The sequence below is a fragment of the Tauraco erythrolophus genome, chromosome W (genome assembly GCF_009769465.1).
Source record: "Tauraco erythrolophus isolate bTauEry1 chromosome W, bTauEry1.pri, whole genome shotgun sequence".
Taxonomy (NCBI): domain Eukaryota; kingdom Metazoa; phylum Chordata; class Aves; order Musophagiformes; family Musophagidae; genus Tauraco; species Tauraco erythrolophus.
Genome location: NC_141497.1, coordinates 12,739,148 through 12,766,771, shown reverse-complemented (window position 1 = coordinate 12,766,771; position 27,624 = coordinate 12,739,148). Strand labels below are relative to the sequence as shown.

Below are 27,624 nucleotides of genomic sequence, written 5' to 3'. Positions count from 1 at the left end.
TTTTAATAGGGCTCCCATACCAATTTTTTGAGCCTGCTCAAGGACTTGAGAATGCCAGGTAGCTTGAGCATCAGGATCAGAGAAAGCATTAGCTCCCATAAGAGCATCTGCTGAAACTCCATATCTAGGATTGGTTGGAAGTAATTGCATGTTCCCAGCTGCAGTTCTTTCAGCCATCCTTCTCCAATTGGCCTCGAAGACTGCATATTGAACAGGTTGAAATAATACCTGACCCAGATGCTTAATATCAAATGGAGAGAGCAAGTCAGTATTTAGTATTCTAATGATCTGCATGACTTGAGGAGAACTTAGGCCATATTGTGCCACTTTGATGGCTGTAGATCTTCTTTTGAAGACTGTAGATCTTGAACCACTCTCCAACAGATAACTTCATGTTTGTCTGATTGAACTGAGTTAGGAAGCGCTTTCTGCACAAGAAAGGCTTGGATAATACCCTCTGTGGGTTCACTACTTCCCTGAACAACCTGCTCAGGTCTCTTCATATTCAGGCATGCCAACTTTCTCTATTAAATCCCAGTCCCCAGCCTCCAGCGCCTGCCTCTTGACCCCTTCCCAAAACTGTTTTGAATTTTTTGGACGCACAGTCACCTTACATTCTGGAAGCATCCAAGGACAGTTGTGGGCCAGCTGTGTTACTGGTTGCCGGCGTCTAACTGCTGCCACAGTTTCCTGCAGTGTAGTAAGCGTGTCCGTAGTGACACTGCTTACATTGTCGGGTAGAGGTATGTCCGATGGCCTCACGGATGAGGAAGGCTGGCACAAGTCCAGCAGTAGTAGCCTGCCGCAACACCTCCGTCAGTACCACAAGTTGCTGTGACGTTTCTTGAAGGACCGCCAAAAACTGGTATGTCAAGAAATTTGTCAATGGTGGTTGCACCATCTGCACCTGTACCGGAGAATGTCTGGATGCTGGTGCATGTGCTGGATAGCCGAGCTCTATAGGCGATAGTGTGGGACACGAAGATGCCAGAAACGGAGCTGCGGAAGACCAGGGTGCCATGGTCACACCCAGGAACAGTGTGAAAGGTCCTTGCGGCGCCGCCAGGGCGGATTGTGGAGCAGCAAGCATGGGTGCCTGGCCTGGTTGAGGAGTGAATGGCAGAGCCGTAGGACGGACAGATCCCGCTGGCTGTACGGGCGGCTGTAGCACAGGGGAGAAAGGGTAGGCAGCTGAGGCAAAGGGTGGGGAACCCTCCAATGCTTTGTTTTGTGCGGAGGGATATTCCAGTATCACAAAATCGCATGGAACATAATCCCACAGAGAGGGGTAGGATCCCTGTGCAGTCTCCACAACTCTCTCAGTCTCTGAGGGCAGTGGAGACACTGCCCGTGTTGCCCGGGGTCAGTGTCCCATCAGATAACTCATCGTCCCCTTTGGAACCTTCACTCACAGATTCATCAGAGCCCGATAATTCTTTTTCTTTTCTTCCTGCTGTCCATTTTTGCATTATGTCATGCAGGATCCCCCATGTACACAGCAGGTCAACTACACTCTTATCTTGATACGGGGATAGGTATAGGAGTAGGCATAAGACTACATAAGACTATATTAGCTATTATTTCTATGGATAGGTATAAGAATAGGCATAAGACTCTGGGAAATACATAGCTCTGTGAAATAGCTCTGTGAATTGCTAGAAGTTATCAAATACTAATCCCTGCTTTGAAACACTAACTACCCGAAAAGAAGGCCGGTAAGAGAGACAAAATAAATGATGGCAAGGTTGTAACTCGTGACCCATAGGGAGAAAAACAGACAAAGAGGAGAGATAAGGACTAACGAGAACTAACATTTGTCTTCAAGCAATAACAAGTAGGAGACAACCAGGTGTCCACTCAAGGCCAGGCCAGGCTGGGAAACGGTTTGGCTCTGCAAGCCCAGCCAAAACAGGAATTTTAGGGAAGAAGTGAAAACACACAGCAAGGAAGACCTACGGCGTTCATCCCAAAGACCCCTGCCCACGACCACCAGGAGGCGTGTCAAGGCGGATCCTGAGGCGGGGGCTATGGAAATAATCTCCTGGGAGAGACTGCCCTTTTGGGGGAGGGGGTGATGAGTATGTCTGTATAAATACAAGAAAAACTGCTACGGCAGGTGTGCACATTTGTGATGGAGCGATCCCCTGTGCACCCAGCGCTGCACTAAACATACCTACTTTACAACTTTCCAAGTTGTGGAGTCTATTTCCACACATCAGTTTTGGCAAGCCAGGCAGGAAACTCTGCTCGACTGTGGAACCGACTGCGGAGCGGACGCCCCTAGGCGCGCCTCGAGAATTTTCCTCGGAGGAGCCTCCTCTCCTCAGCCGATTACCCAGAGGCAGACAAGGACTTCCTGAGCCGCGGACAAACGGTATGTTTGGGTAAGAATGGCTGGAAACGTCCGGCGTATGGGGCTGCTGGTAAATCGCGCGGAGACGTCCGGCGTGCAGCATTGTCCCTGGGCAGGGCAGGGTGCCCTGCAGTAAGGAGGGCCCTGGGGAGTTTGCTGCCTTAGAGGATCAGAGACTGGTGAGCTGGAATCCGTGCCAGCAAGAACCAGAGACTGAGACCAGGGACTGGTGAGCTGGAATCCAGATCCAGAGACTGGGCCAGCAAGAACCAGGGACTGGCAGACCGCTAGCGATCTTGCGAGCAGATCGAGCAAACTCAGAGGCTGTCGCTACTTCCCTGAATGGCGAGGCGCCGTTTTGGCATTTCACTTGGGCGTCTGAACACTGAGTCTGACTCCGCGGTTCAGTTCTCCCATGAGGGAAACAGCCGGAGACGGACAAAGCGAGTGACAAACTAAAAATTGTATTATTATTCACATGAGCATCAGACAGAATATTAAGGTGCAGTTAAAAGGGAGAAATGGAGTAAAGGGAAAGTAAGTGAAATGGGGGGGGAAAAAGTAAACCTTATGAAAAATCCCCTTTGGGATGTATATTAACACACTGGGAAGATATAGTGGGACAAGGAGGCACGGAGAATACAAAGAAACTAATCAAATATTGTAACCAATGGTGGCTGCTTTATAAGCTAGAAAATGAAGCTAAATGGCCCAGTGAGGGTGGAACACTAAACTATGACACGCTTTTACAATTAATGTGTTGTTCCTAAGAAGGGAAGAAAAATGGGATAAAGTTAAATACACAGATATGCTCTTTGTTCTCTGAAATAACCCTGAATGATGGAGAGATTGCGGACTAATGCCTCCACGAGATCCTATAGTCCTCGCATTAGAAAAAGAAAACAAGAGGGAGAACAAAAATAAATTAAAAAGCTGCTGCTCAGCCTGCAGCATTGGACAAAGGTGTACTAGAAAAAGTAAAATGCGCCAGGGCACAGAACAAGATCTAACTGACATTTTCAAGCCTCCCCCTCAGTTTCAGGAGCGGAATGAGGATTCAAACGAGACCCCTACTCCTCCAGACAGCCCGATATCCTCCCGCACTAAGAAAAAACAGCCAGCAACAGCAGAGCAGCCAACAGCAACGATTCTGCAGGCACCCCTCCGGGAAGTAGTAGGACCAGATGGTGGGACAATAAGAATTAAGGTACCATTTTCCTATAATGATTTAAGGGAATGGAAGACAGCTGCTCAGGAATATTGCAACGATACAGTAAGCACCACCCAAAATCTTAGATTCATAATAAAGCAGCACAACCCTGATTGGAATGATATACAATTATTGATAGAATGTTTAACTGAGACAAAGAAACAATTAGTCATAAAAACTGCCAGGGATCTTGCAAAAGATCACTATGAGGCTAGGGGAGGAACGAAAGGAAATGGAATTTTTACTAGATATGGTGGCAACATATTCCATTTTAAATCAAACCTTAATGCCTTTAGGAAATTATTACATTGTAGTAAAAGGAGCAACTGGCCAGAGTGAAAAGGCTTACTTTTTGAACCTTTAAAATATAAACTGGGTAAGCAAGTGGGCATTCATAAATTCTTGTATATGCCAAACTCCCCAAAAGCCCTTTTGGGAAGAGATCTATTAGAACAATTGGGAGCCACGATAAAATTCAAAAAGGGTGAAATTACTCTGGAGGTAAATGATCATCAGTATGTACAAATAATGAGCTTGCTTTTAGTTAATATTCCCACAGAAGGAAAAAATCGACACGGAAATCACTGACCGGGTGTATCCAGGAGTTTGGGCAACTGATGTTCCAGGATGTGCCACAAATGCCCAGCCAGTGGTAATAAATTTGAAAAGCGAACACAGAGCGGTAAGAATTAAACAATACCCACTAAAAAGGAAGATAGGGAAGGGATTCGTCCAATCATAGAAACAAAATAACAGAGGATCAATACCCTGTGGTTGCTAATCCATATACCCTGTTGTCGTGGGTTAGGCTGAGTCCGGCAACCAAACCCACGCAGCTCTCCCAGTCCAGTAAAATGGAGAGGAGAGAAAAATGTAATAAAAGAGCTGAGGATCGAGACAGGAACAGAGGAGCACCCACCAACCACGGTCCCGGGCAAAAGAGGCTTTTTCTTAATGCAAAACTATTTATTAACAGTTACCTAGAAAGAGAAAAGCACACAAAAACGGTTACTTAAGAGAATAACGAGAAAACAAGGCCAGGTCTTAAAAACAACACCACTCCCCCCCTCTTTGCCTCTTCTTCCCGGCTCTACCTCCTCCCCCCAGCGGCGCAGGGGGGCAGGGAATGGGGGAGTGCAGGTCAGTTCATTCCAAGTTGTTACTGCCGCTTCTCTTAAAGGAAAAGGAGTCCTTACACCATTGTCCTTTGCTCCAGCGGATCCCCTACTCACGGCGAAAGCGTGAATCCTACCCGCTGGGGGGCAAATCCTTACCCCATCAGATTTGCCCCAAGTGCGGGCTTTACCAGTCCTGGGCTTTTAAGGAGCTGTAGCCACTCGCTCTGGCGTGGGTCATCAATAAACTTTAAATGTGCTCCGGCGTGGGTCGTCATGTCGACCTTAAATGCGTCTCCGTACAGATTCTGAATGCGTAAAATGCGTAAATGTGTCTCTACCTGTGCCCATGATTCACAATAGTCTCAGGCTTAGGCATCTCTTCCCGATGTGGGTCATCCACTGGTTGCGAGTGGGTCTCTGCTTGCTCCACCGAGGACTGTTACAAAGGGGCTGCTGGCAAGGGGGACTCAGCCGCGGCACACGTTGTTCCGTTCCATCTTCACTGACCTTTTATCTGTGTGGCCGTTTCTCTTAGATTTCAGTCCTGTCTGGGTGAACTCGGCCCGGTGGGCGCCCCGGCAGCGGGGCTCTCCCCGAGTTCCCCAAGCGGCTCCGCCGCCGCCATCCTCAACGGGGCGGGCATTGGGCCCGGCCCGGGCCACCGGCCCGGCCGGGAGCCAGGAGCGGGGGCCATGCCCCCCTCCCGTCTCCTTGCTCCTGGGCACAGACACCCCTTTCCGGTTCCTTTGTCCGACGTAAATAGGGCAATTCGCAGAGGCGCCGATTGGCTCAAGCCCCGAGGGGGACGGGAGTCCGCCCCGAGGGGGACGGGAGTCCGGTGTGATGGGCAGCTTCTGCCACCCGGACCTCCCCCCCCACTTCAAACCATAACACCTGTTAACCACTCTGACTCCTGATTTGACTTGGTTTACAGTTTTAGATTTAAAAGATGCCTTCTTTTGCCTCCCTCTCCATGAAGCCAGTCAGAAAATCTTTACTTTTGAATGGGAAAATCCCAAAAGTGGTCGAAAGACCCAGCTCACCTGGACGGTGTTGCCACAAGGTTTTAAGAACAGCCCTACGATTTTCAGAAACCAGCCAGCAAAAGACCTAGAGTCATGGGAATGTGAAATATGTTCATTTGATTCGTGTCAATATGGTGGTAAGGAACGGGGTGTGCCCATTCAAGATAAATGATTATCTTAGTTCAAGATCTCTGTGAAATGCAAAAACATAAACCTGCGAAATTCCTCATGATGCTGTCGACCGCCAGAGTGATACACAGGATGCTCTGGCACTGCAGAACAAAGAGCTCTGGTGACAGTTCATCGTGATGCAAAACGAGATAAAAGGAAATGGTGAAAAGGTAGAAAAGGATGGAGAGCATAGATGCTGGGAAGCTCTCTTCAGGTGGTCACCTTCAGCTCCAGGATTTTTCAGTCATTTAAAATATCCTGTGACAATACTGTTAATAGCTGCAGCTGCTTTAATATTGCTACTGACACTGCTGTACATATGGGTTTGGTGTGTATATTTTCAGTGCACAAAGTGTTATATCAATCGGGAAACTTATGCAAGTAAAAGAATTTACTTGATCTAATAAAAAGGGGGGGGCTGACAGAGGGAATATAGAAATACTAACAAAATCACATAAGAGGGTATATATTAGTTATTGTTTAAATACCAAATACTAACAAGTTATTGTTTAAACATTCAATACTAACTGCTACATTAACTGCTGTATGAATTATTGCTTGCCTTAATTAAAGTGTGAAGTCCCAGTCCCTGCTGGCTGCCCAGGGAGGAGGTTGGTGAGAGAGATAAGACAGATGCCAGCAAAGTCGTAACTCAGGACCCACACATCTGTAGGGAGGAAAGGAGACAAAAACTAGCCTATGTGGGCAAGATAAGGACTAACAAGAACTAACATTTGTCTTCAGGCAGTAATAGGTAAGAGACAACCAGATGTCCACTCAAGGACGGACCAGGCTGGAACCGGTTTGGTTCTGCAAACGCAGCCAAATCGGGAATTTTAGAGAAGAGGTGAAAAGTGCACAGTGAGGAAGACCTCCGGCCTTCATCCTGAAGACCCAGGCCCACGACCATCAGGAGGCGTGTCAAGGAGGAGCCTGAGGCGGATCCTAAGGCGGGGACTATAGAAATGATCTCATGGGAAAAAACTGACCTTTTTGGGGGGGCTATGAATATGTTTGTATAAATACAAGAAAAACTGCCACGGCAGGTGTGCGTCTTGGTGGAGCGGAGACTCCCGGCGCACCCAGCGCTGTTTGCTTGCTTTTATTCGCTTAATAAATTGTAAACTTTAATTGGAGTTCTGTTTGGGACTCACTCATTTATCACAATTGGGGGCTCGTCCGGGATGGTCTTAGTTCCTGAAGTCTGACCTGATCTAGGAGGGGCGCCTCACCATTTACTTTTTTGGTGACTCCTGGTCGGGTTGGGTCGGGACTGACACCATCCTGAACCTGAATAGAAGCAAGCAAAGAATTTTATTTTTATACGAGCTCAGCTCCCTTGCCGGTTTCAGTAGTTTTGTTTTGCCCGTAATTCTCTGCGCGCAGACCCGAGCGACCATTTGGTATAATCCCGAACGAAGACAGCGGAGCTGTGAGTAACGCCGCGTGTGATTGTGGTGTGCGTATACTGTTTGGTTCGATCCCGAACCGAGACGGCCGAGGCCGTGCGTACACCGTTCGGTTATATCCCGAACGACAATCCGAATGACGGAGTCGTAAGAAGACGACGGAGGTGTAAGTATTTAAGGCGTTGATCGTTCGGTTGGGTGGGATACGGTTGCCTGTGTGTGTATGTGTGTGTGTAAGAGTGTGACCGAGACGGAACGTAGTTCCGAAGCGAGTGCGGAGGTCTTCTAACCGCGGTTCCAATCTCCCGCGAGGGACTTGGCCGGTGAAGGACCGAAGCGATTCCTATAGGACTCGTGGGTGAGTGATAGATCATTAACCCCCTGCCAGACACTCATACCAGCAACCAAGGGCTGTAGGAATTGTCACACACTCATATCAGCCACCAAGGGCTGTAGGAATTGCCACACATTCATACCAGCAATCAAGGGCTGTAGGAATTGCCACAGTAAAATTCCTAGATGGGTCAAAACAAGTCAAAGACCCAGGATCAGGAAAAAGGGAGCAAATTACCAGATATACCGGTAGAAAGTCCATTAGGACTAATGATCAGAAATTGGGATGAAAGGGGCCCCAGAAAAGAAAAAGATAAATTAAAATTGATTCACTACTGCATGATTACATGGCCAAAAGAACCTTTAAAGCCACATGTTTTTTGGCCCGTTTTTGGATCCTTTGAAGATTGGATTTGCCAAGCCTTAAATATATATGTTAATTCAAAGGAACCTTTCAGTCAGGAGGAAAGCGAATATGCAAAATTATGGATCAGGACTTCAGGTCCTTTTTCAGCCTCAATACTTACATTAAAAACGGATGAGAAATTTGAGGAAAAAGAAGGAGATAAAAGCAAAGAGAAAAAAAAAAAAAGAGAGAGACAATAAATAAAAACCACTGGATAATTTACCGCCACCATATCTTAACAATCCGCCTCCTGTGGTGGTTTCCCCCCCAGTGGCCGTAATATCCCCATCAGAACTGTCTATACCTCTGCCACCTCCACCGACAGCACCGGAGCTGGAAAAACCCCGGCTGCTTGTACAAGAAGTAAGATTGCCGTATCCAAGGGAGCCTCTTTATATCCTTTACGAGAGGTTCCTCTCGGGGGCAATCAGGGGGGTATAGGGTTCGTAGCAGTCCCATTAAATACCACAGACATAAGAAATTTTAAGAAAGAAATGGGAACCCTATTGGATAATCCCCTCGAAGTAGCAGAAAAATTGGATCAATTCCTAGGTCCTAATACTTATACCTGGGAAGAAATACAATCCATTTTAGGGATTTTATTTACTGCTGAAGAAAAAGGAATGATTAGACAAGCTGGAATGAGAATTTGGGAAAGACAAAATCAAGCAGGACCCCCGGGAGACCAGAAATGGCCTAATGTGGATCCCCACTGGGATCATCAACAACCTCAGGGGAGACAAAACATGAGGGATCTGAGAACGTTGATCATACAAGGAATAAGGGAAGCGGTTCCCCGAGGGCAAAATATTAATAAAGCATTTAATGAACAACAAGGGAAAGATGAATCTCCAACAGAATGGTTGGAGAGGCTAAGAAAAAGCCTACAAATGTATTCAGGAATTGATCCGAATACAGTGGCCGGGACCGCATTACTTAGAACGCAATTTGTAGCTAAATCCTGGAAGGATATAAGAAGGAAATTAGAGAAATTAGAAGATTGGCAGGAAAGAGGATTAGAGGAATTACTTAGGGAAGCCCAAAAAGTCTATGTTAGAAGAGACGAAGAGAAACAAACGGCAAAAGCAAGAATCTTTGTAGCAGCAGTGAGAGAAAGTCAGAGGAATAAAGCCCTGTCTGGGGAAGTAAAAAATTAGAAAACATACCCCGGGGGCAGCCGGTTTTAAAAAAAAAAAAAAAAAAATAAAAAATTCACGGTTCCCATTTGTTACTACTGTAACAAGAAGGGACATGTTCAAAAGACTGCCGTAAGCGAGAACAAGATAAAAAAAATGTTTAAGGAAGAATAGGGGTGTCAGGGGCTATATATTCTGGGGACTTCAACATCAACAGAGCCCTTGATAAAATTAACAATAGGTCCCCATAAGGAAGAGGTTCTATTTTAATAGATACAGGGGCCAAAATATAAAGAAAAAGGAATTAGAAAAGTAGAAATGGACCCCGTAAGCGTTTACATAATAAATCTACATCACCCGATTAGAATCAAGCAATACCCTATACCCATGGAGGGTCGAAAGGGGTTAAAACCCGTAGTTGACGGACTTTTAGAAAAATGAACTTTGGAACTATGTATGTCACCTCATAATAAACCCATCCTCCCCGTAAAGAAACCGGGTGGGTCATATAGAATGATGCAAGACCTGAGAGCTGTAGATCAGCGAACAATCATTAAATTCCCTGTGGTAACAAATTCTTATGCTTTACCTGCCCACGTGAGGAAGACCTCCGGCCTTCATCCTGAAGACCCAGGCCCACGACCATCAGGAGGCGTGTCAAGGAGGAGCCTGAGGCGGATCCTAAGGCGGGGACTATAGAAATGATCTCATGGGAAAAAAACTGACCTTTTTGGGGGGGCTATGAATATGTTTGTATAAATACAAGAAAAACTGCCACGGCAGGTGTGCGTCTTGGTGGAGCGGAGACTCCCGGCGCACCCAGCGCTGTTTGCTTGCTTTTATTCGCTTAATAAATTGTAAACTTTGATTGGAGTTCTGTTTGGGACTCACTCATTTATCACAGGAACCACCACAAGAAGAAAGAAAAGTATTACAATATGTAGACTGTGGAGGAATTCCTTTCCGAGACTGGCCATAATATTCTCTCGGGTATGGACAATCCCTGTTTGGGCCCCAGAGCACAAGGTTACCAACTAGATTACTTTTGTCCTTCAAGTTATCTCAATGGCCTTAAAAGGAAACGTAGACTGATAGCCTGCCAAGATGCACGCCTCCTGGATGCCTCTCCGATGACCGCAATGAGGAGACTGAAGGGATGAGCTTATTACCTGTGTTCTGCTAGCGCTGCCCTATCACTATAACCCACGAGAGTGTGTTTATGCTAAGCAAGCCAATTGTAGTATGTAGTCGTGTCACGCCACATTCCGCTATATAACCTGTGTGTTGTTTGTAATAAACGGAGCATGATCTTTTAACCATATTGGTGTATGTTCATGACTCTGGGCCGTCCACAGAAGGGATCCTGCAACAGTAGACGACCTCCTTACCGCGACTAAGACCAGAGAATCCTGTGTCATCTGGACTGTAAGTTTACTAAATTTTCTTGGGCTCCAGGGGTACCGGGTTTCTCAGAGAAAGGCACAAGTAACATTGCAACAAGTTACATATCTTGGGTAGGAAATCAGTGCCGGTCAGCGTTTCCTGAGACAAGCCCAGAAAGAAGCCATATGCCAGATCCCCAACCACAGACAGTGAAAGAGCTACAAACTTTCTTAGGAATGATGGGGTGGTGTCGGCTCTGAATATACAACTATGGCTTGCTTGTTAAACTGCTGTATTCTTTAGTAACATCCAGCCAAAATTACCTCCAGTGGGATACGGAGTCAAACCGAGCATTCCACCAGCTGAAAAAGGCCCTGATGTCAGCGCCAGCATTGGGACTTCCTGATGTGAGTAAACCATTTTTCTCAGAGAATAGCATTAGGGATACTGACACAGGACCTGGGACCATGCAGACGAGCTGTGGTGTACTTTTCCAAACAACTGGATGTTGCCGCAAAAGGATGGCCCAGTTGCCTGAGAGCGGTAGCAGCAGTCATCCTGAATATCCAAGAGGCCTGGAAGTTTACCTTAGGCCAGAAAATGACTGTTTTCGTGTCCCACACAGTGTCCACGGTCCTTGAAGCAAAAGGGGGACATTGGCTCTCCCGCAGAGGTTCCTGAGGTATCGAGCCATCATGGCCGAACAGGATGATGTTGAAATTATAACTACTAACATTGTTAACCCAGCTTGATTTTTCAGTGGGAACACTGGAGAACGAGTGAATCGTGACTGTCTCAAAACAATTCAGGCGACGCACTCAAGCCGCGCTGACTTCAAAGATGCCCCCATGAAGGGGGTAGAACACTGGTTCACAGACGGAAGCAGTTATGTTATGAGTGGAAAGCGACATTCGGGATACGCCGTCACCACTTCTGAAAAGGTAATAGAATCGGGACCATTACCAACTGACACCTTGGCACAGAAAGCTGAAATCATAACCCTGAGTCGAGCTCTAGAAAGAGCTGAAGGAAAAGCTATCAAGCATGCAGAAGAGACTTTAAAACTTTTAATGCAGTACAACTTCCTGAAAGAGTGGCAATTATGCACATCGGCACACCAGAAGGTGAGCACAGAATTGGAAAGAGGGAATGAACTGGTGGATAGAGAGGCAAAACAGGCTGCTAGAAAAGAGATACAGGTAGAAGGGGCACTAATCCCCAATGGATGCATATCTTTAGAAGGTAAGCCAGAGTATACAAAAGATGACCGTAAACTCATTACAGATCTAGAAGGATCATATAATGAGGATAGGTGGGCCATGCCATCACACGAAAAACTTACAGTTCCTTCTTCTATGGTTTGGCCATTAGCCCGAGAAGAACACAAGAAAGGCCATTGTGGGGTGGAAGCATTATACAAATATCTTATCAAAAGTATAGTGGCTCAAAATCTGTATACCGCTGTCAGACAAGTAACTCAGCAATGTGATCTCTGCCTCCAGACTAGTCCAAAGACCATTGCACAGCCAGAAATGGGCCAAATTGGAAAAGGGAATGCTCCAGGACAACATTGGCAAATTGATTTCTCGGAACTTCCTAGAAAAGGGGGGTATCAATATTTGCTTGTACTAACTGATACCTTTTCAGGCTGGCCAGAAACCTTTCCGTGTAGAACAGCTAAAGCTCGAGAAATAACCGAAGCATTACTCCAAGAAATAATACCCAGGTTTGGAGTCCCAGCAGTAATATCCTCAGACAGAGGAACCACACTTCATCTCTAAGGTAGTGCAACAAATTAGTCACCATCTAGGAATAGATTGGCAATTACATGCTCCATATCGGCCACAATTGAGTGGCCAAGTAGAGAAAATGAATCATTTGATTAAACAACAAATTGTTAAATTGGGACAGGAAACTAATTTGGCTTGGCCCCAATCTCTGCCTCTGGCAATTTTATGAATACGAACCAAACCCAGAGCAAAAGAAGGGCTGAGCCCATTTGAGATTTTATATGGGTGGCCTTATGGAGTACAAAAGGGGGTGTCTTCACAAATTGGTGAAGGAATTATGACTTCCTATATGGTGGCATTAAGCAAACAACTCAGAGAAATTGAAAAACATGTATTTGGAACTCGGAGCAGAGGTCTAGATGGACCTGTACATAATATACAACCTGGAGATTTTGTATACGTCGAGTCTCTTGCAGGAAGAACTTTGGAACCACAGTGGGAAGGACCATTCCAAGTACTCCTCACCTCCTACACAGCAATCAAGATCAAGGAGCAGAATGCCTGGATTCATCACACCAGAGTAAAAAGTCCATAGATCTCCATGGAAGGTCACGCAAGTTCAACCAGGGAAATTACTTTTCTCACAGTCATAATTATAATTCAGGGGTGGGAAAGCACTTGTAGCCAGAATGATACTAAGTGGCCTTGGTAGGTATATTGGATCCATGGGGAAATACTCTGCTCGAGAAGGTTTAAATCTATCTACCGTGGTTATGTATGGAAATCAAGAATATTTAAAACAAGAACGGAGTAAGGATACAAAGGGAATTCACCAACTTCAGGGAAATGTAGGGGGAAAAAAAAAATCAAAGTAGGATGCCAAATTATTAATTGCCCCACCCATAAAAAGGCATCCCAAATTACTAAAATTACTATCTCAATTACTCCCACAAATAATGTGCTTCTAAAGAATTAGATTGTTGGCATAATTTCACACTAGTGCAAACCACTGAAGTGGTTTGTCTCTGGGCCAATAGTGCTATTGGACTTTCATTTAAAGTTAAAATAAACACTGGGACGCATCGTAAAGAGATATGTCTACCACACGACCTACGCCAGTACCTAAGCTAGAACCCAAAATTTATGAAATTGGTCCATATGTAATAAGAAACACAGGACAGCAGCAAGTGTTATTCAACCCAGACTGGTCTCTCAAAAAGGTTGAGTTATCAATGCAGATTAATGTATCAGAAATCCAACCATTGTGTTCTCCTTTCTTACAAACCTCTTATGAAGGATGGACTACTTGGCTAAGAAAGAGGAAAGGTATTTCTCAAAGACAAAAAACAAGAGACCTGACGAGGCTATTAGGAACAGGGTTGGGAGTTCTGAGTACCATAGACTCAGAAGTAATAATGAACAAGCTGGCCGCTGTCACTACAGATCTGTCAAAACTGCAATGGCACTTACAATCCTCGTTATTGACTTTAGGAGTTCACCAGTGGTTAGCATCACAAATCTGACCAGACTGGGAACAAACAAACATAAGAGACCACAATATAATTGTAGATGTGATCGACGGGCTACAAGCCAATATCTCACTAGCCCTGAGTTGTGTTCAGGCCCAACTATGGATGCAATCAGATACTATAGTATCGCCTCTATTATAAGAGAAGGAGAAGAAGGAATATTTCCCACTGAAATCCGAAAGGTAGTCTGGGATGGTGCCACAAGTAAAGAAAGAGCGCTTCAATCCTGGTGGAATATGGTAAATTTTACTTGTAACCCCACCACGCACACAGTTACAGCCTTTGTACTAACCATTTGTAATGCTCTAATAACTGTGATCCATAACATCATAGCTTTAGGGATATACCATGACAGAACCCTGCTTTATCCTTTCGAACATAGAACATGGGCCCAAAGGGTAAGAGACAGATGACAAACAGTAGCTCTAAAATCCTGCATTGTGCGAGAACAACAAGGATTTCTAAGTGAAAGTAATACCATATGAGCACAAGATATCTGTCTTGATACTGATCAAAAGGTGTGTCACTTCGAAATTCGCCCTGATGTTGGCTCAAAGACAATCATAATATATGCAGGGAAAGGTTGTGCATGTCTACGAACAAAATGTAGCTCCGTATTTGTAGAAGAAACGGAAGTAGGCACTAAAAATCATTCAAACTTCTGCATCTGTAATTTCACTCGAATCACGGGATGTGACTTCCACTATTCTGCTCCCGTCACATCCCATCATATTCTAAAATCAGACTATACATTGATCTACGAGTTAATACCCGCACCTATAGGAACAAATCTAACTTTGATAAAGAAATTGCTACAGCATCCTGGTTTAATGCAAATACTGGGCAAATTAGAAAGAGCGGACAGAAAACTCTGGTGACAGTTCATTATGATGCAAACAAGATAAAGAAAATTGAAAAAAGAGAGTAGAGAAGGATGGAGAACATAAATGGTGGGAAGCACTTTTGGGATGGTCAGGATTTTTCAGTCATCTAATACATCCTGTTATAATACTGTTAATAGCTACAGCTGCCTTGATGCTGTTACTAACACTGCGGTACATATGGATTTGGTGTGTGTTTCGAAGGGTATCTTCAATGCACAAAGCGTTATATCAATCGGGAAACTTAGGCAAGTAAAAGAATTTACTTGATTTAATAGAAAAGGGGGGACTGATACGGGGATAGGTATAGGAGTAGGCATAAGACTACATAAGACTATATTAGCTATTATTTCTATGGATAGGTATAAGAATAGGCATAAGACTCTGGGAAATACATAGCTCTGTGAAATAGCTCTGTGAATTGCTAGAAGTTATCAAATACTAATCCCTGTTTTGAAACACTAACTACCCGAAAAGAAGGCCGGTAAGAGAGACAAAATAAATGATGGCAAGGTTGTAACTCGTGACCCATAGGGAGAAAAACAGACAAAGAGGAGAGATAAGGACTAACGAGAAGTAACATTTGTCTTCAAACAATAACAAGTAGGAGACAACCAGGTGTCCACTCAAGGCCAGGCCAGGCTGGGAAACGGTTTGGCTCTGCAAGCCCAGCCAAAACAGGAATTTTAGGGAAGAAGTGAAAACACACAGCAAGGAAGACCTACGGCCTTCATCCCAAAGACCCCTGCCCACCACCACCAGGAGGCATGTCAAGGAGGAGCCTGAGGCGGATCCTGAGGCGGGGGCTATGGAAATGATCTCCTGGGAGAGACTGCCCTTTTGGGGAGGGGGTTATGAGTGTGTCTGTATAAATACAAGAAAAACTGCTATGGCGGGTGTGCACGTTTGTGGTGGAGTGATCCCCTGTGCACTCAGCGCTGCAATAAACATACCTACTTTACAACTTTCTGAGTTGTGGAGTCTGTTTCCGCACATCAATCTCCAAACACAACTTCATGCATTAACTTATCCCCTAGACATTTCCAGGCTTCTGGGCTAAAGACAGTGTTAAGGTCAGCTAGACATTAATGTTCTGCCACCTAATTTAGCAATTCGCAAAGAGTTTTATCACTTATGTCAGCTCCTGCATCCGTTATTACAGATTTGAAAGCAGAAAACATCACACTTTCTTTCAAAGAGTTCTGCCCCTGGAGCCCCACAATAGAATGCATGCACCTTCTGATTTCATTTGCGTTCAGATCACATCGGGTTCACCAATTGTTGCAACAAGAAGGCTTCAGGCTGTAGCTCCAACACAGGTCAATATACATCTAGCAATAAGGAGAGAAATACACCACCTTCTAGGAGAAAATGCCCTACCTTAAATAATTACAAGTCACATGGTTCACCAGATGGGTCAAGGCTATTGGTCACTTGACCATCCACCCTCCCAGAGTGATTGGCTGAATGCTACAGAACCTGTTTCAAAACATCTTTCCCAGTGTAACAAGCTACAGGTGTTTCTCAGCTAGCCTGCATGGGGAAAGAACTTTCACAGCATGCTGCAGCAGCTGGAAAATTTCTCCACACAGATTGACTATAGCAAAGGACTGTATCCCCTAGAAAAGGCTCCTGTTTAAATTCAAACTGATGTACCAGCTTCTGAGATGCCCTTGGTGGATGTCCTGAGCATGCCCCATCCAAGCTGGACAGCTGCATGGGAGTCAGGACTTGGGGAACCACCCTCACACCACCAGTTTGAAGCAGAGCTTGTGTTTTTCCTCTCTTTTACAGAGAAGGTAATCTCTGCAGGATGAAATTTGGTTGCTCTCAGCAAGGCCTGACTCAGCTCTGCAAGGATAGCAGAGGTAAGAGGCACAGGCTTGGTTGTTCCCATGTCCCGTGGTACCTCCCAAGGTACTTACTCGGTCCAGACGGCTTTTGAAACTCTACTCTGTCTTTCAGTTCTTTATTCTATGAGGGAAAAAAATAAAATAATCCTCTTTCAGCATAACATAATTTCATAGATTTCATAGATTTCTAGGTTGGAAAAGACCTTAGGGACGGTTGGACTGGATGATCTCTAATCTCCCATTAAACCATACCCCTAAGTAGTTCATCCACCCTTTTCTTAAACACATCCAGGGATGGGGACTCAACCACCTCCCTGGGCAGCCTATTCCAGTGGCTGACAACCCTTTCAGAGAAGAAATACTTTCTAACATCCAACCTGAACCTCCCCTGACTAAGCTTATACCTATTTCCTCTTGTCCTATCACCCATCACTAATATAAAGAGCCCTTCCCCCACCTCCCCACCATTCCTTCTCAAGTATTTGTAGGCTGTAATCAGGTCTTCCCTCAGCCTCCTCTTCTCCAGGCTAAACAGCCCCAATTCCCTTAGCCGCTCCCCATAAGTTTTATTTTCCAGTCCCTTGACCAGTTTAGTCGCCCTTCTTTGGACCCGCTCCAGGAGCTCAATATCTCTCTTAAAGCGAGGGGCCCAAAACTGGACACAATATTCCAGGTGCGGCCTCACCAGTGCCGAGTACAGGGGCAGGATCACTTCCCTGCTCCTGCTGGTCACACTATTCTTGATACACGCCAGTATCCCATTGGCCTTTTTGGCCACCTGGGCACACTGCTGGCTCATATCAAGCCAGTAGTCAACCAACACCCCCAGGTCCTTCTCCGCCAGGCAGCTCTCCAGCCACTCTTCCCTGAGCCTATAACGATGCTTGGGGTTTTTACACCCCAAGTGAAGGACTCTGCACTTGGCCTTATTAAAGCTCATGCCATTGGCCTCAGCCCAACGATCCAGTCTGTTCAAATCCCTCTGAAGGGCCTCCCTACCCTCAATCAGATCGACACAGCCTCCCAGCTTGGTGTTGTCTGCAAACTTACTGAGGGTACATTCAATCCCCTCATCCAGGTCATTGATAAAGATGTTAAACAGAACTGGACCCAGCACTGAGCCCTGGGGAACCCCACTGGTGACCGGCCTCCAGCCAGATTTAGCCCCATTTACCACTACTCTTTGGGCAGGAGACAAACCTGGACACCAGCAAAGACCCCCCAGAAAGGGGTTGGGGGGGATTTTTTTGTTTGTTTTGTTCTTTGGGTTTTATTTTTTTTTAAATCCAGTGGAAGATGCAGTGCAAAGAAATACCACCCCAACAGTGTCATACTGTCACAAGCCCAGCAGTGTGAAGGGCCCCCTGATTGTAGAGAACTGCTTTTGTGTGGGAAACTATGGCTGGTCCGTGGATCCCAGGACAGAAGATGAAGAAACTGACCTTGGAGAGATTGCTGTGTACCCCTGCAGATCTGAAAACTCCCTGAACAGAAGAAATGGAAAACAACTTGCAGGTGCTGGGAGAGCCAGGAAACCGTAAGATAAGGAGGAACTGTAAGATAAGAAACTGGACTGTGCTTTTGCACTAATTGCATGATGTAATGAATTTGGCTTGGATTATATAGAGCGCGTGATCACCAATCATGTATTAGGCTAAGGCGCGTGAACAGCTGTAGTTAACCAATCACCTAATTGCTTATGTCGCGTGCACTGTTAGAATTAGTATAAAAGTGTGCTGGAACCTGCAAGAGGGAGATGGAATTAATTATTGTCGTGGTTTTATAATAAAAGGACTGAGGGTCGAGACAAGAACAGAGGGAGCACCCACCAACCATGGTCCTGGGCAAAACAGACTCAGTTTTCTTAAAACAAAACAATTTATTAACAGTTGCTTAAAAAGGACAAAGGGAAACAAAACCAGTTACTTGAGAGGATAAAGAGAAAACAAGGCCAGATCTTAAAAACAACACCTCCCCACCCCCCTTTCCTTTTGTTCCCGGCTCTACCTTCCCCCCCAGCGGTGCAGGGGGACAGGGAATGGGGGAGCGCAGGTCAGTTCATCCCATGTTGTTACTGCTGCTCCTTTCTTAAAGGGGGAGGAGTCCTTACACCATTTTCCCTTGCTCCAATGGATCCCCTACTCACGAGGAAAAATCCACAAACTTCCCCAGCATGAGTCCTACCCGCAGGACGCAATCCTTCCCCATTGAATTGCTCCAGTGCGGGCTTTACCACAGTCTCGGATTCTTAGGGAGTTGTGGCCACTCGCTTCGGCGTGGATCATCCCACGGACTCTAGATGCCTCACAACTTCGTCGTGCATCCCAAGCTCCATTATTAACAGTTACTCGTCGTGCATCCCATGCTCCACCACCTCTCTAAGGCTCAGGCATCTCTTCCCCGACGTGGGTTTCTCCACGGGCCGCGAGTGGGTCTCTGCTCCGCCAAGCCCATCTTGGCTGCAGGGGGGCCACCTGCCGTCTCGCCACCAGTTGCAAGGGAAAACTCAGCTCCAGCACACCTCCTCCCGCTCCATCTTCACTGACCTGGTGTCTGTGTGGCCATTTCTCTCAGGTCCTAGTCCTCTCTGGGTGAACTCAACCCAGCGGGCACCCCGGGAGTGGGGTGCTCCCCGAGTTCCCTAAGCGGCTCCATCGCCACCATCTTGAGCACGTGGCGCCGGCCCGGCGCGGGCAGCTGCCCGGCCGGGGCCAGGGAGCAAGGGCAGCGCCCTCCTCCCTTCTCGCTCCTGGGCAAAAGCACCTTTTCTGTTCCTTTGTCCCAACTTAAATAGGGTAATTCGCAGAGGCGCCGATGATTGGCTCAACCCCCAGGGGGATAGGAATCCAATCTGGTGGCACAGGGAGCAAACCCTCTCTCCTGCTACCAGAACCCCCTCCCCCACATCGAACTATCACAATTATATAATAAATGAATACTACTTGAACCTGTGTATGTCGTGTCCGTCTCAACAGCGACATACAGCAACACTTTTGCTCTCTCCCTTCAATATATTTTTTTTACTTTCTGACTTCATCTGTGCTTCCAGTGCAGCCAGCTTCTCTGTCAGGTCTATTTTTTTATCTTGGCTTTTGAGTTCGTTGTTCATTTCCTCTGCCTGAGAGTTAAGAAAGAAAGCTTGTAAGAGATTTAAAACCCTTAATACATCAGAAACATCTCTGTGTCAAACAAAACCCAAGAGTTAAACATCTCCCGTGCCAGGGGAATCGCAGACCGTTCAAGTCCCTACTATTTTACCGTCGAAGAACTCAAACTAATGATTAACTGATTTATGAAACAATTTCCCAACACACGGTGTCGTGTTTTCCTTAGGACAAGTCTACCTCCTGTTGTCATATTACAGAAACCTCGTTAGTGCTGGGCCTTGCCTTAGCTGGATGGGAAAAGAAAGTGCTCCACGAGGTGAGGGGAGCACTCTAGGAGAACTCAAGGGTCTGCCCGAAATCATTGACTCCAACACAATAACCCCATTTTTAGTGATGCCATTTCCATCTTAATGGAAGTGGACCACTGAAGACCTGCCCAATGGGACAGCCCGCGCCAGCCTGACCTCCTGTATCACGCTGTGCAGGCAGTGGTGCTGTGCCTGGATCATGTGCTGCAGGTGACAGATCTGCTCCTGGAGGATGGACATCTGCCTCTGGAGATCCAGGCACCTGCGGGCAAGAGCAGAGCACCCCGGGTTCAATCCCCAGGGATTGCTGACCTGCAGGAGCAGCTCAAGAGCTTGTTGCTAGCAAGGATGTTTCCTGGGGATACATGACTGTAATCCATCCAGAACTATATGTATAAAGGCTTCTCTACTCTGTTCTCGTGAGACCCCACCTGGAATACTGCATTCAGCTCTGGAGTCCCCAACACAAGAAGGACATGGAGCTGCTGGAGCGGGTCCAGAGGAGGGCCACGAAGATGCTCCGAGGGCTGGAACACCTCTGCTATGAAGACAGGCTGAGAGAGTTGGGGCTGTTCAGCCTGGAGAAGAGAAGGCTCCGAGGTGATCTTATAGCAGCCTTCCAGTACCTGAAAGGGGCCTACAGGAAAGCTGGGGAGGGACTTTTTACAAGGGCATGTAGTGCCAGGACAAGGGGAAATGGCTTTAAATTGAAAGAGGGCAGATTTAGATTAGATATAAGGAAGAAATTTTTCACTCAGAGGGCGGTGAGGCACTGGAACAGGTTGCCCAGAGAAGTTGTGGATGCCCCATCCCTGGAAGTGTTCAAGGCCAGGTTGGATGAGGCTTTGGGCAACCTGGTGTAGTGGAGGGTTTCCCTGCCCATGGCAGGGGGGTTGAAACTAGATGGTCTTTGAGGTCCCTTCCAACCCTAACCATTCTATGATTCTTTATTGAGCAGAACAAATAAAACTATGGTTTGAGACATATTTTGCCTGGTAGGACCACCCTTACTAGCTGTTGATAAGTAAATTCATACATCATGAAGGCTTCTGCCTTACCTACTGCATGCACAATGTCACTCGCCTCCAGGCAAGAATCGGGAGAGGTGTCGTGGTTTTAGGCTGATCCAGCAACTAAAACTCACACAGTCTCTCCTTCTCCAGTAAAGTAGAGAGGAGAGAAAAAAAAAAAACAAAGGGACTGAGGGTTGAGACAAGAACAGAGGGAGCACCCACCAACCATGGTCCTGGGCAAAACAGACAGGGCTTTCTCAAAGCAAAACAGTTTATTAATGATTACTTAGAAGGACAAAGGGAAACAAAAACCGATTACTTGAGAGGACAGAAAGAAACAAAACCAGATCTTAAAACCGACACCTTCCCCCCCCCTTTCCTTTTCCTCCCGGCTCTACCTCCTCCCCCCAGCAGCACAGGGGGCAGGGACTGGGGGAGTGCAGGTCAGTTCATTCCGTGCTGTTACTGCTGCCTCTTTCTTAAAGGAGAAGGAGTCCTTACACCCTTTTCCCCTGCTCCAATGGATCCCCTACCCACGAGGAAAAATCCACAAACTTCTCCAGCGTGAGTCCAGCCCACTGGAAACAATCCTTCCCCACAGATTGCTCCGGTGTGGGCTTTACCACAGTCTCGGGTACTTAGGGAGCTGTAGCCACTCGCTCTGGCGTGGGTCATCACGCAGACTCCAGATGCCTCTCTGCCTTGCCGTGCACCCCAACACGACCATCCTCAGGCTCAGGCATCTTCTCCCCACGGGCTGCGAGTGGGTCTCTGCTCCACCGAGGCCGTCCGGGTTGCAGGGGGGCCGCCTGCTATCTCACCATCAGCTGCAGGGGAAACTCGGCTCCGGCACACCTCCTCCCGCTCCATCCTCACTGACCTGGTGTCGATGCGGCTGTTTCTCTCAGATCTCAGTCCTCTCCAGGTGAACTCAGCCCAGTGGGCACCCCGGGAGTGGGGTGCCCCCGAGTTCCCCAGCTGGCTCCGCCGCCGCCATTCTCCGTGGGTGGCACCGGCCCAACGCAGGCAGCTGCCCGGCCGAGAGCTAGGGAGTGGGGGCAGTGCCCTCCTCCCTTCTCTCCTTGATCCTGGGCAAAGCACCTTTTCCGGTTCCTTTGTCCTGACTTAAATAGGGCAATTCGCAGAGGCGCCCTATTGGCTCAACCCCGAGGGGGATGGCAGTCTGATCTGGTGGCCAGAACTAAGCCTAACCCGGTTCCAAAACCAGGGAGGTCGCAGGGAGCAAAACCCCTCTCCTGCCACCAGAATCACCCCCCCTCCACATCAAACCATGACAAGAGAGAAGCAATTCGTGCATGCAAGGTGGAAGGAAAAGTACTAGGAATTGGAGTAGAATCAACATCTAAGAGCTGTAGAACATCAACATCTGTCTTGGCTTCTCCAAGCACTCACAGTAAATCAGGTTTTGAACCAGTCACTTTCGTCAGGAGTAATTTTACTACCAGAAGGTAACTGAGGAAGCGATCAGTACTCTGCTTGAAATAATTTCCCAGAAAGAAAGAAAAACACTTTATCACAGGCATTTAATCACCGTTTGCTGTCTTCATTGCTTGATGTCATCTCTTGAAGCATCTTTTCAAATGACATTTTCTTCTCTATCAGAGTTTTCTTTTCCGAAGGAAACAATTCCAAGTCACATAAAAACTATTATTACATCACCTGCCATTTTAGGCTCCTCTCAGTGTCTAAAACCAGACAGAATTCAGCAATAATCACCCACATCAACACCAGCTGGAGATATAAACCAGTCTGACCTCTCTGAATTTAATCTGGAAGGGATGACAGTACTGATTTACCATGAGAAAAGTCCAAACTCTTTTAAAATAGCAGTTCTCTCCTTGACTTAATTAGCAAAATCCTGAGGTCTGGTGAGAGTCTGTGCTCAATGGTCACAGGCTACTGCGTTACTGCTACATCCACCTCTTAAAACCTTGGCCACAGAGGGAAAAATCTGACCAAAACTGATGACAAAACTCTTAGTATCAGAAAAACTCACTGCCTGTAATGGAGGTAGAAATACACTCATTGACTCCCTAATCCCAGTAAATTACAGTAATCTCAGGACAGGAAAAACTTCATTTTAGAACGGCACTTCTGTAGGAGTAATTTCCACCACTATTGAGTGCGTACATCAGAGAAACAACGCACAGTGCCATCACGTCTTCCAACGCAACTACCATGAAGAAAACGCACAATAAAGGCGAAGAAATTTTCTGGAAGTTTCTGCCCACAGCACTCATTCGCCTGCCCGGGATTTCGGATGCTTACGGTGATGCCTTCTGAGGGCTAAAAGGAGCAGGTTTTAGTGCTGGGATGGCTACGTTTTCATGTCCAATGCTAGATGGAGGAAGGTGGAAGAGCAGCTCTTCAGGAGTAGAAATCATAGACTTCTCCCTGATGCTCTACAGATTTTAACCAAATACCAAAATAACTGAAAAAAGGAGCTCAAATTGCACCTTTTCTTTATAGTTCCAGCAAAAGGAATTTGGTGGAACATGGCAGAAGCCTTTTTAGTCCCAATTCCAACAGCTAACACACCCCAAACCCTGAGCATCAACTCCTCTTCCCAAACGCCGGCGTTCCCAGGGCAGAGCTGACTCCCACTGCCAGGACAGCTGGACGTACCTCCTCCATCCTTTGCACGTGCTTCTCCATCTCTGCCACATGGGCACATTTTTCCTTGATGCCCTCGGTGAGGCGGCTGGTGTCTTCCGAGCTTTGCTTCTTGTTGGAGATTGTAGACCTGGGACCAAGAATGTTAACGCAGCCGTGCTGGGAGCTGGGGAACGTAGAGGACGGATCGAGATGGGGCTGCCGCAACGGTTCAAGGAGTTTTGAGCCAACTCTACCGCCCCAATTCCAAAAATTAGGAATAAAACTAAAATAATTTTACATTTTAATATTCCTATTGAACTCCCCACTCCACGATAGCTACTCAGTAGCTCTTAGGTCAAAGTTTGCAGCACAGAGAGCCAGAGCCTGCATAAATATTTTGCGAGTGAACAGGATGGTGGTGGCCACACATGGGGGAAGATTTGTAGCTGGATTTGCTGCTTCTCATTCTCATGCTTTTTTTTCAGTTCCTCTGACCGAGTCTGGTAACTCTCGTAGAGTTTCTGGGAGGCAGATCTGAGAGCCTGTACACCTGCTTCTCTCATGGCTTCCAGCTAGAACAAGTAATAGTACAACACATATATATTGTGCTTTGAGAAAAAAAAACAAGTGATGTTACAATCACATTTTCACGATTTTAAATTTAGTTTCCAAATAAAGGCAGATTTATTCAGTATTGAGCCATCCCCCCATGACGAACGGTGGATGATGGCTTAAGAGGAGAGATGCACTTACAACCGCTTGTAAATACATCTGCTGTCGACTACTAACAGAGCTGCCTGTCCCGTCTCACTGGCCACAAATAGGATGCGTTCCCAGGAGCGGCTTTCCACATGAATTTTGTTCATGCCAACTCTAACTGGGCTGGAAGGCACAAGTATTCATCCGAAAGCTTAAAAAAAAAATAAATAAAAATCTCCAAACACACCTTGATCTTCAGCACTTGGTTCTCCCTGCTCACCAGCAGCAGCTGCTCTTCGGTCTCCTTCATGGTCCTCGCAACGAGGCTGCAGCTCCAGCTCCAGCCACTACTCTTGGACTCCGGTTTATTGCCCGAGACTTGCGGAAGCTGCTAAAAGGAAACACATATGGAAATTTTTTATTTTTTTTTTTTAAAGAATAGAAAAACAGCTTGAGTGATCGATCCGACTCTAAAAGATCTGGCTTCTTATAAACACCTCTCCGGCTCGTGCAGGGAGTGGGGTCTGAGCTGCTAAAAAAAATACCCTGTTTTTTTTACTCCCACATATTTTAACTGTTCGGACACAACATTGCCACATCTGTTTGCTTCCCAGGGGTTAACTCTTTGCTCCAAACCACTTGCTCAAAGTGGTTTTAACTTGCTTAAACCACTTTTTTTCCCCCTCTCTGCAGGTGTTCAGGAATGCGTGCTCAGTGTTTGCCTCCCGGCCGTTTTGAGAGCTGGTACGTGTGAGGGGACAACCTGCAATCTGTCGGATTTGCGCCAGAACACGCTGGCATTTATACAGCCTTTCTTCCAGTACTCCGAGTTGATTTGTTAAAAATAAACCACCACCACCAAAGGGCAGTCTGTACTTCTGAAAGGGTTCAAACCATAAATCACTCCCTTTTCCCTACAGAGGCTTTTGTTTCAGCTCACTCCTCAAGCGAGCAGAGAAAGGAGGAAGATTTTTCTAAAAATAATGTTTTGAGATTGATTCTTTCTTAATTAACCGTGTTTCAGCCCGCTGATCCTTCCTCTCCCTTGTTCCACAGGGCTCTTCTGGGATGCAGCAAAACTGCTTTTGTGGATTATCATCACCATGCTCTGCTGCTTAGAGCAAAGAGAGAAGATACTGGATCCACCAGCCTGAGTCTCGCTGCTCACAAGATCTCTCATGGGGAGAAAAAAAAAAATTAGAAAAAAATAAAGAATTAAAAAGGAATAATAAGGCATGTGCTACCTATTCATGGTGGTGTCATCATCAGGCAGTGCCCAACTTCCTGGGCCCTTCATGAGCTGGTGTCACCACCACAGAATATAGTTTTTTTGTCGGTTATTGCTTCATGCAAATGATTTTGGATTATGAGATGCTTAAGTATCCACCAGAAAATTTATGAAATTACAGTACTGTTCTGCAAGTCCATAAATTTAATCATAAAGGGATTTAAGGAAGTCTGGGTTTTTTTAGCTTAAATCAAAAGTTGGAGCTCTTCTGTCATTACACACAAGAGTTCATTAAATGCACTCATTAAACTCCATTTTTCCTGCATTTCCTGTGGCATTCAGGAAAGGAACAACTCAAGACTATTTCACACCTCTCAAAACTACTGTATGCTGTGCTCTCCTGGGTGCTCTTGGGTTTGCTGACCGACACCTCCAGGATCTGCCCATCCCACAGGTCATCCTCCACCTCCCAAGATACCGGTCCTCCAGACCAATATTTCTACTCCAAATAAAGCTGTTCACTGCTCCAGAGCTTATCGTAGAATCATAGAATGGTTTGGGTTGGAAGGGACCTTCACGATCATCTCATTCCAACTCCGCTGCCTGGTCCAGGGAAGTTGGAACTAGATGATCTTGAAGGTCCCTTCCAACTCAAACCATTCTATGATTCTATGATCGATGCATAAATCAGAAGGTTTTCTAAGTGCGTGTTGCCACACGGGTCAGGATTTTCTCTTTCCGTGGTTGTTAGTTTCATTTACCCTCTTTCCTGCTGAAGCAAAGAAAGGAACAGAACAGTGACGACTTCAGAAATACCTTTTTCACATATTCAGCTTCCTCAGTGATTTGGGAACACAAGGATCCATAAAGGACATAGTTTCCCTCTGAGCCGTGGTCTTCTCGTGTTATTTGCTCAGTGAGTAGCAGGGTAGTCATCACTATACATGTGTTTTTCTGGTATGTACAAGCGAGAGAAGAAAGGAGCCTGTTTCATTACACAAGGATGGAGAACAATCCTATTATTCCATCCCATTTAATTCCATTTCAAGCTCAGGGACATACTGGAGCCAAGCAGACATCGCAAGCTTAAAGCACTAAACATTAAGGACCACTTAAAAAAAATAAAAATGCAGACACCTGATTTATTATTTTTTTTTAATGGATGGGAAAAGTGATATATTCACAAATTATTTTCACCGAAGATTTCAATGACTTTTCACTACCAGCCTACACCCCCGTCCTATATTATTTCAGAAAACACATGGCCAGAGATCCCAGGCAGAAAAACAAGCGCGTAACTCCCACACACACAGTTTAACCAAGAACAACTCCAAACTTTTGCCATCCATCTGCCCAGTTTATAAACCAAACAGGACCATCCTGCCCACGGTAATCCCACTGCCGTTGGGGAATTCAGGCCACGCTTGGCTCTGCCTTCTCAACGGCTACGCCAGAACAGAACTGGTTTTAATCGGGCTCAGCAGGATTAACCTCGTCCTGCTCAGATGCTACAAGCAGCACAAAGCTTAAATGATGTCATAACTCTTAGGAAAATGAAAAAAACCTCAACTACTTAGGGGGAAATAGATGGGAGATAAGAGACGTGGCTTTTTCTCGCAGGGAAAATAACTTCCCAGCACCTTCGGTTGGGTTTGTGCTGTGCAATGGTGACATCCAGTGTCAGCCGCATGGCTCTGAAGTGAGCATTGGGATTTCAAGACGCCGCATTCCCAGCCCTATCCCAGGCACACGATAGAGCAGCTGATTTTTAACGAGCACATTTGAAGGATCTGAAACCGATTCAGGTTAACACGGAGGAATAATAAAGCCAATTACGGAGCACGGAGGGTGTGGATGGGCTCACAGCAGGAGAGACAAAGAGCGGTTGCACTTTACAAAGCTCAGAGATAATTATTTACAATAATGTTTCATTTTAACATGCATTTATTTTAAAATACTCAAGTTCAAGGTCCTGGGGCTCCTGCCCAGGCTGGTGGTTGAGTCAACCCAACACAAAGTATTGCAGCGCTACCGGGGAGATTGCCCAGGTGAGCCCGTTCCTTAACTGGCTCATTTTCCAATAAAACATAATGAGCCAACTTGAAATGTTTATTGC

At 46.2% G+C, this 27,624-nt stretch overlaps 1 protein-coding gene across 1 annotated transcript; it reads right to left on the bottom strand.

The window, feature by feature from the left end:
* Nucleotides 1–670: 670 nt before the first annotated feature.
* LOC147526215 (coiled-coil domain-containing protein 68-like) lies at nt 671–26,444 on the bottom strand. The gene is made up of 9 exons (XM_086630310.1): nt 26,325–26,444; nt 24,528–24,668; nt 24,008–24,153; nt 23,613–23,729; nt 22,518–22,601; nt 20,109–20,214; nt 19,577–19,655; nt 16,610–16,660; nt 671–843 (listed from the first exon to the last, which is right to left on the bottom strand). Exons 1-9 carry the CDS (start codon nt 26,442–26,444, stop codon nt 671–673), a joined length of 1,017 nt encoding a protein of 338 aa, XP_086486436.1.
* Nucleotides 26,445–27,624: the final 1,180 nt, after the last annotated feature.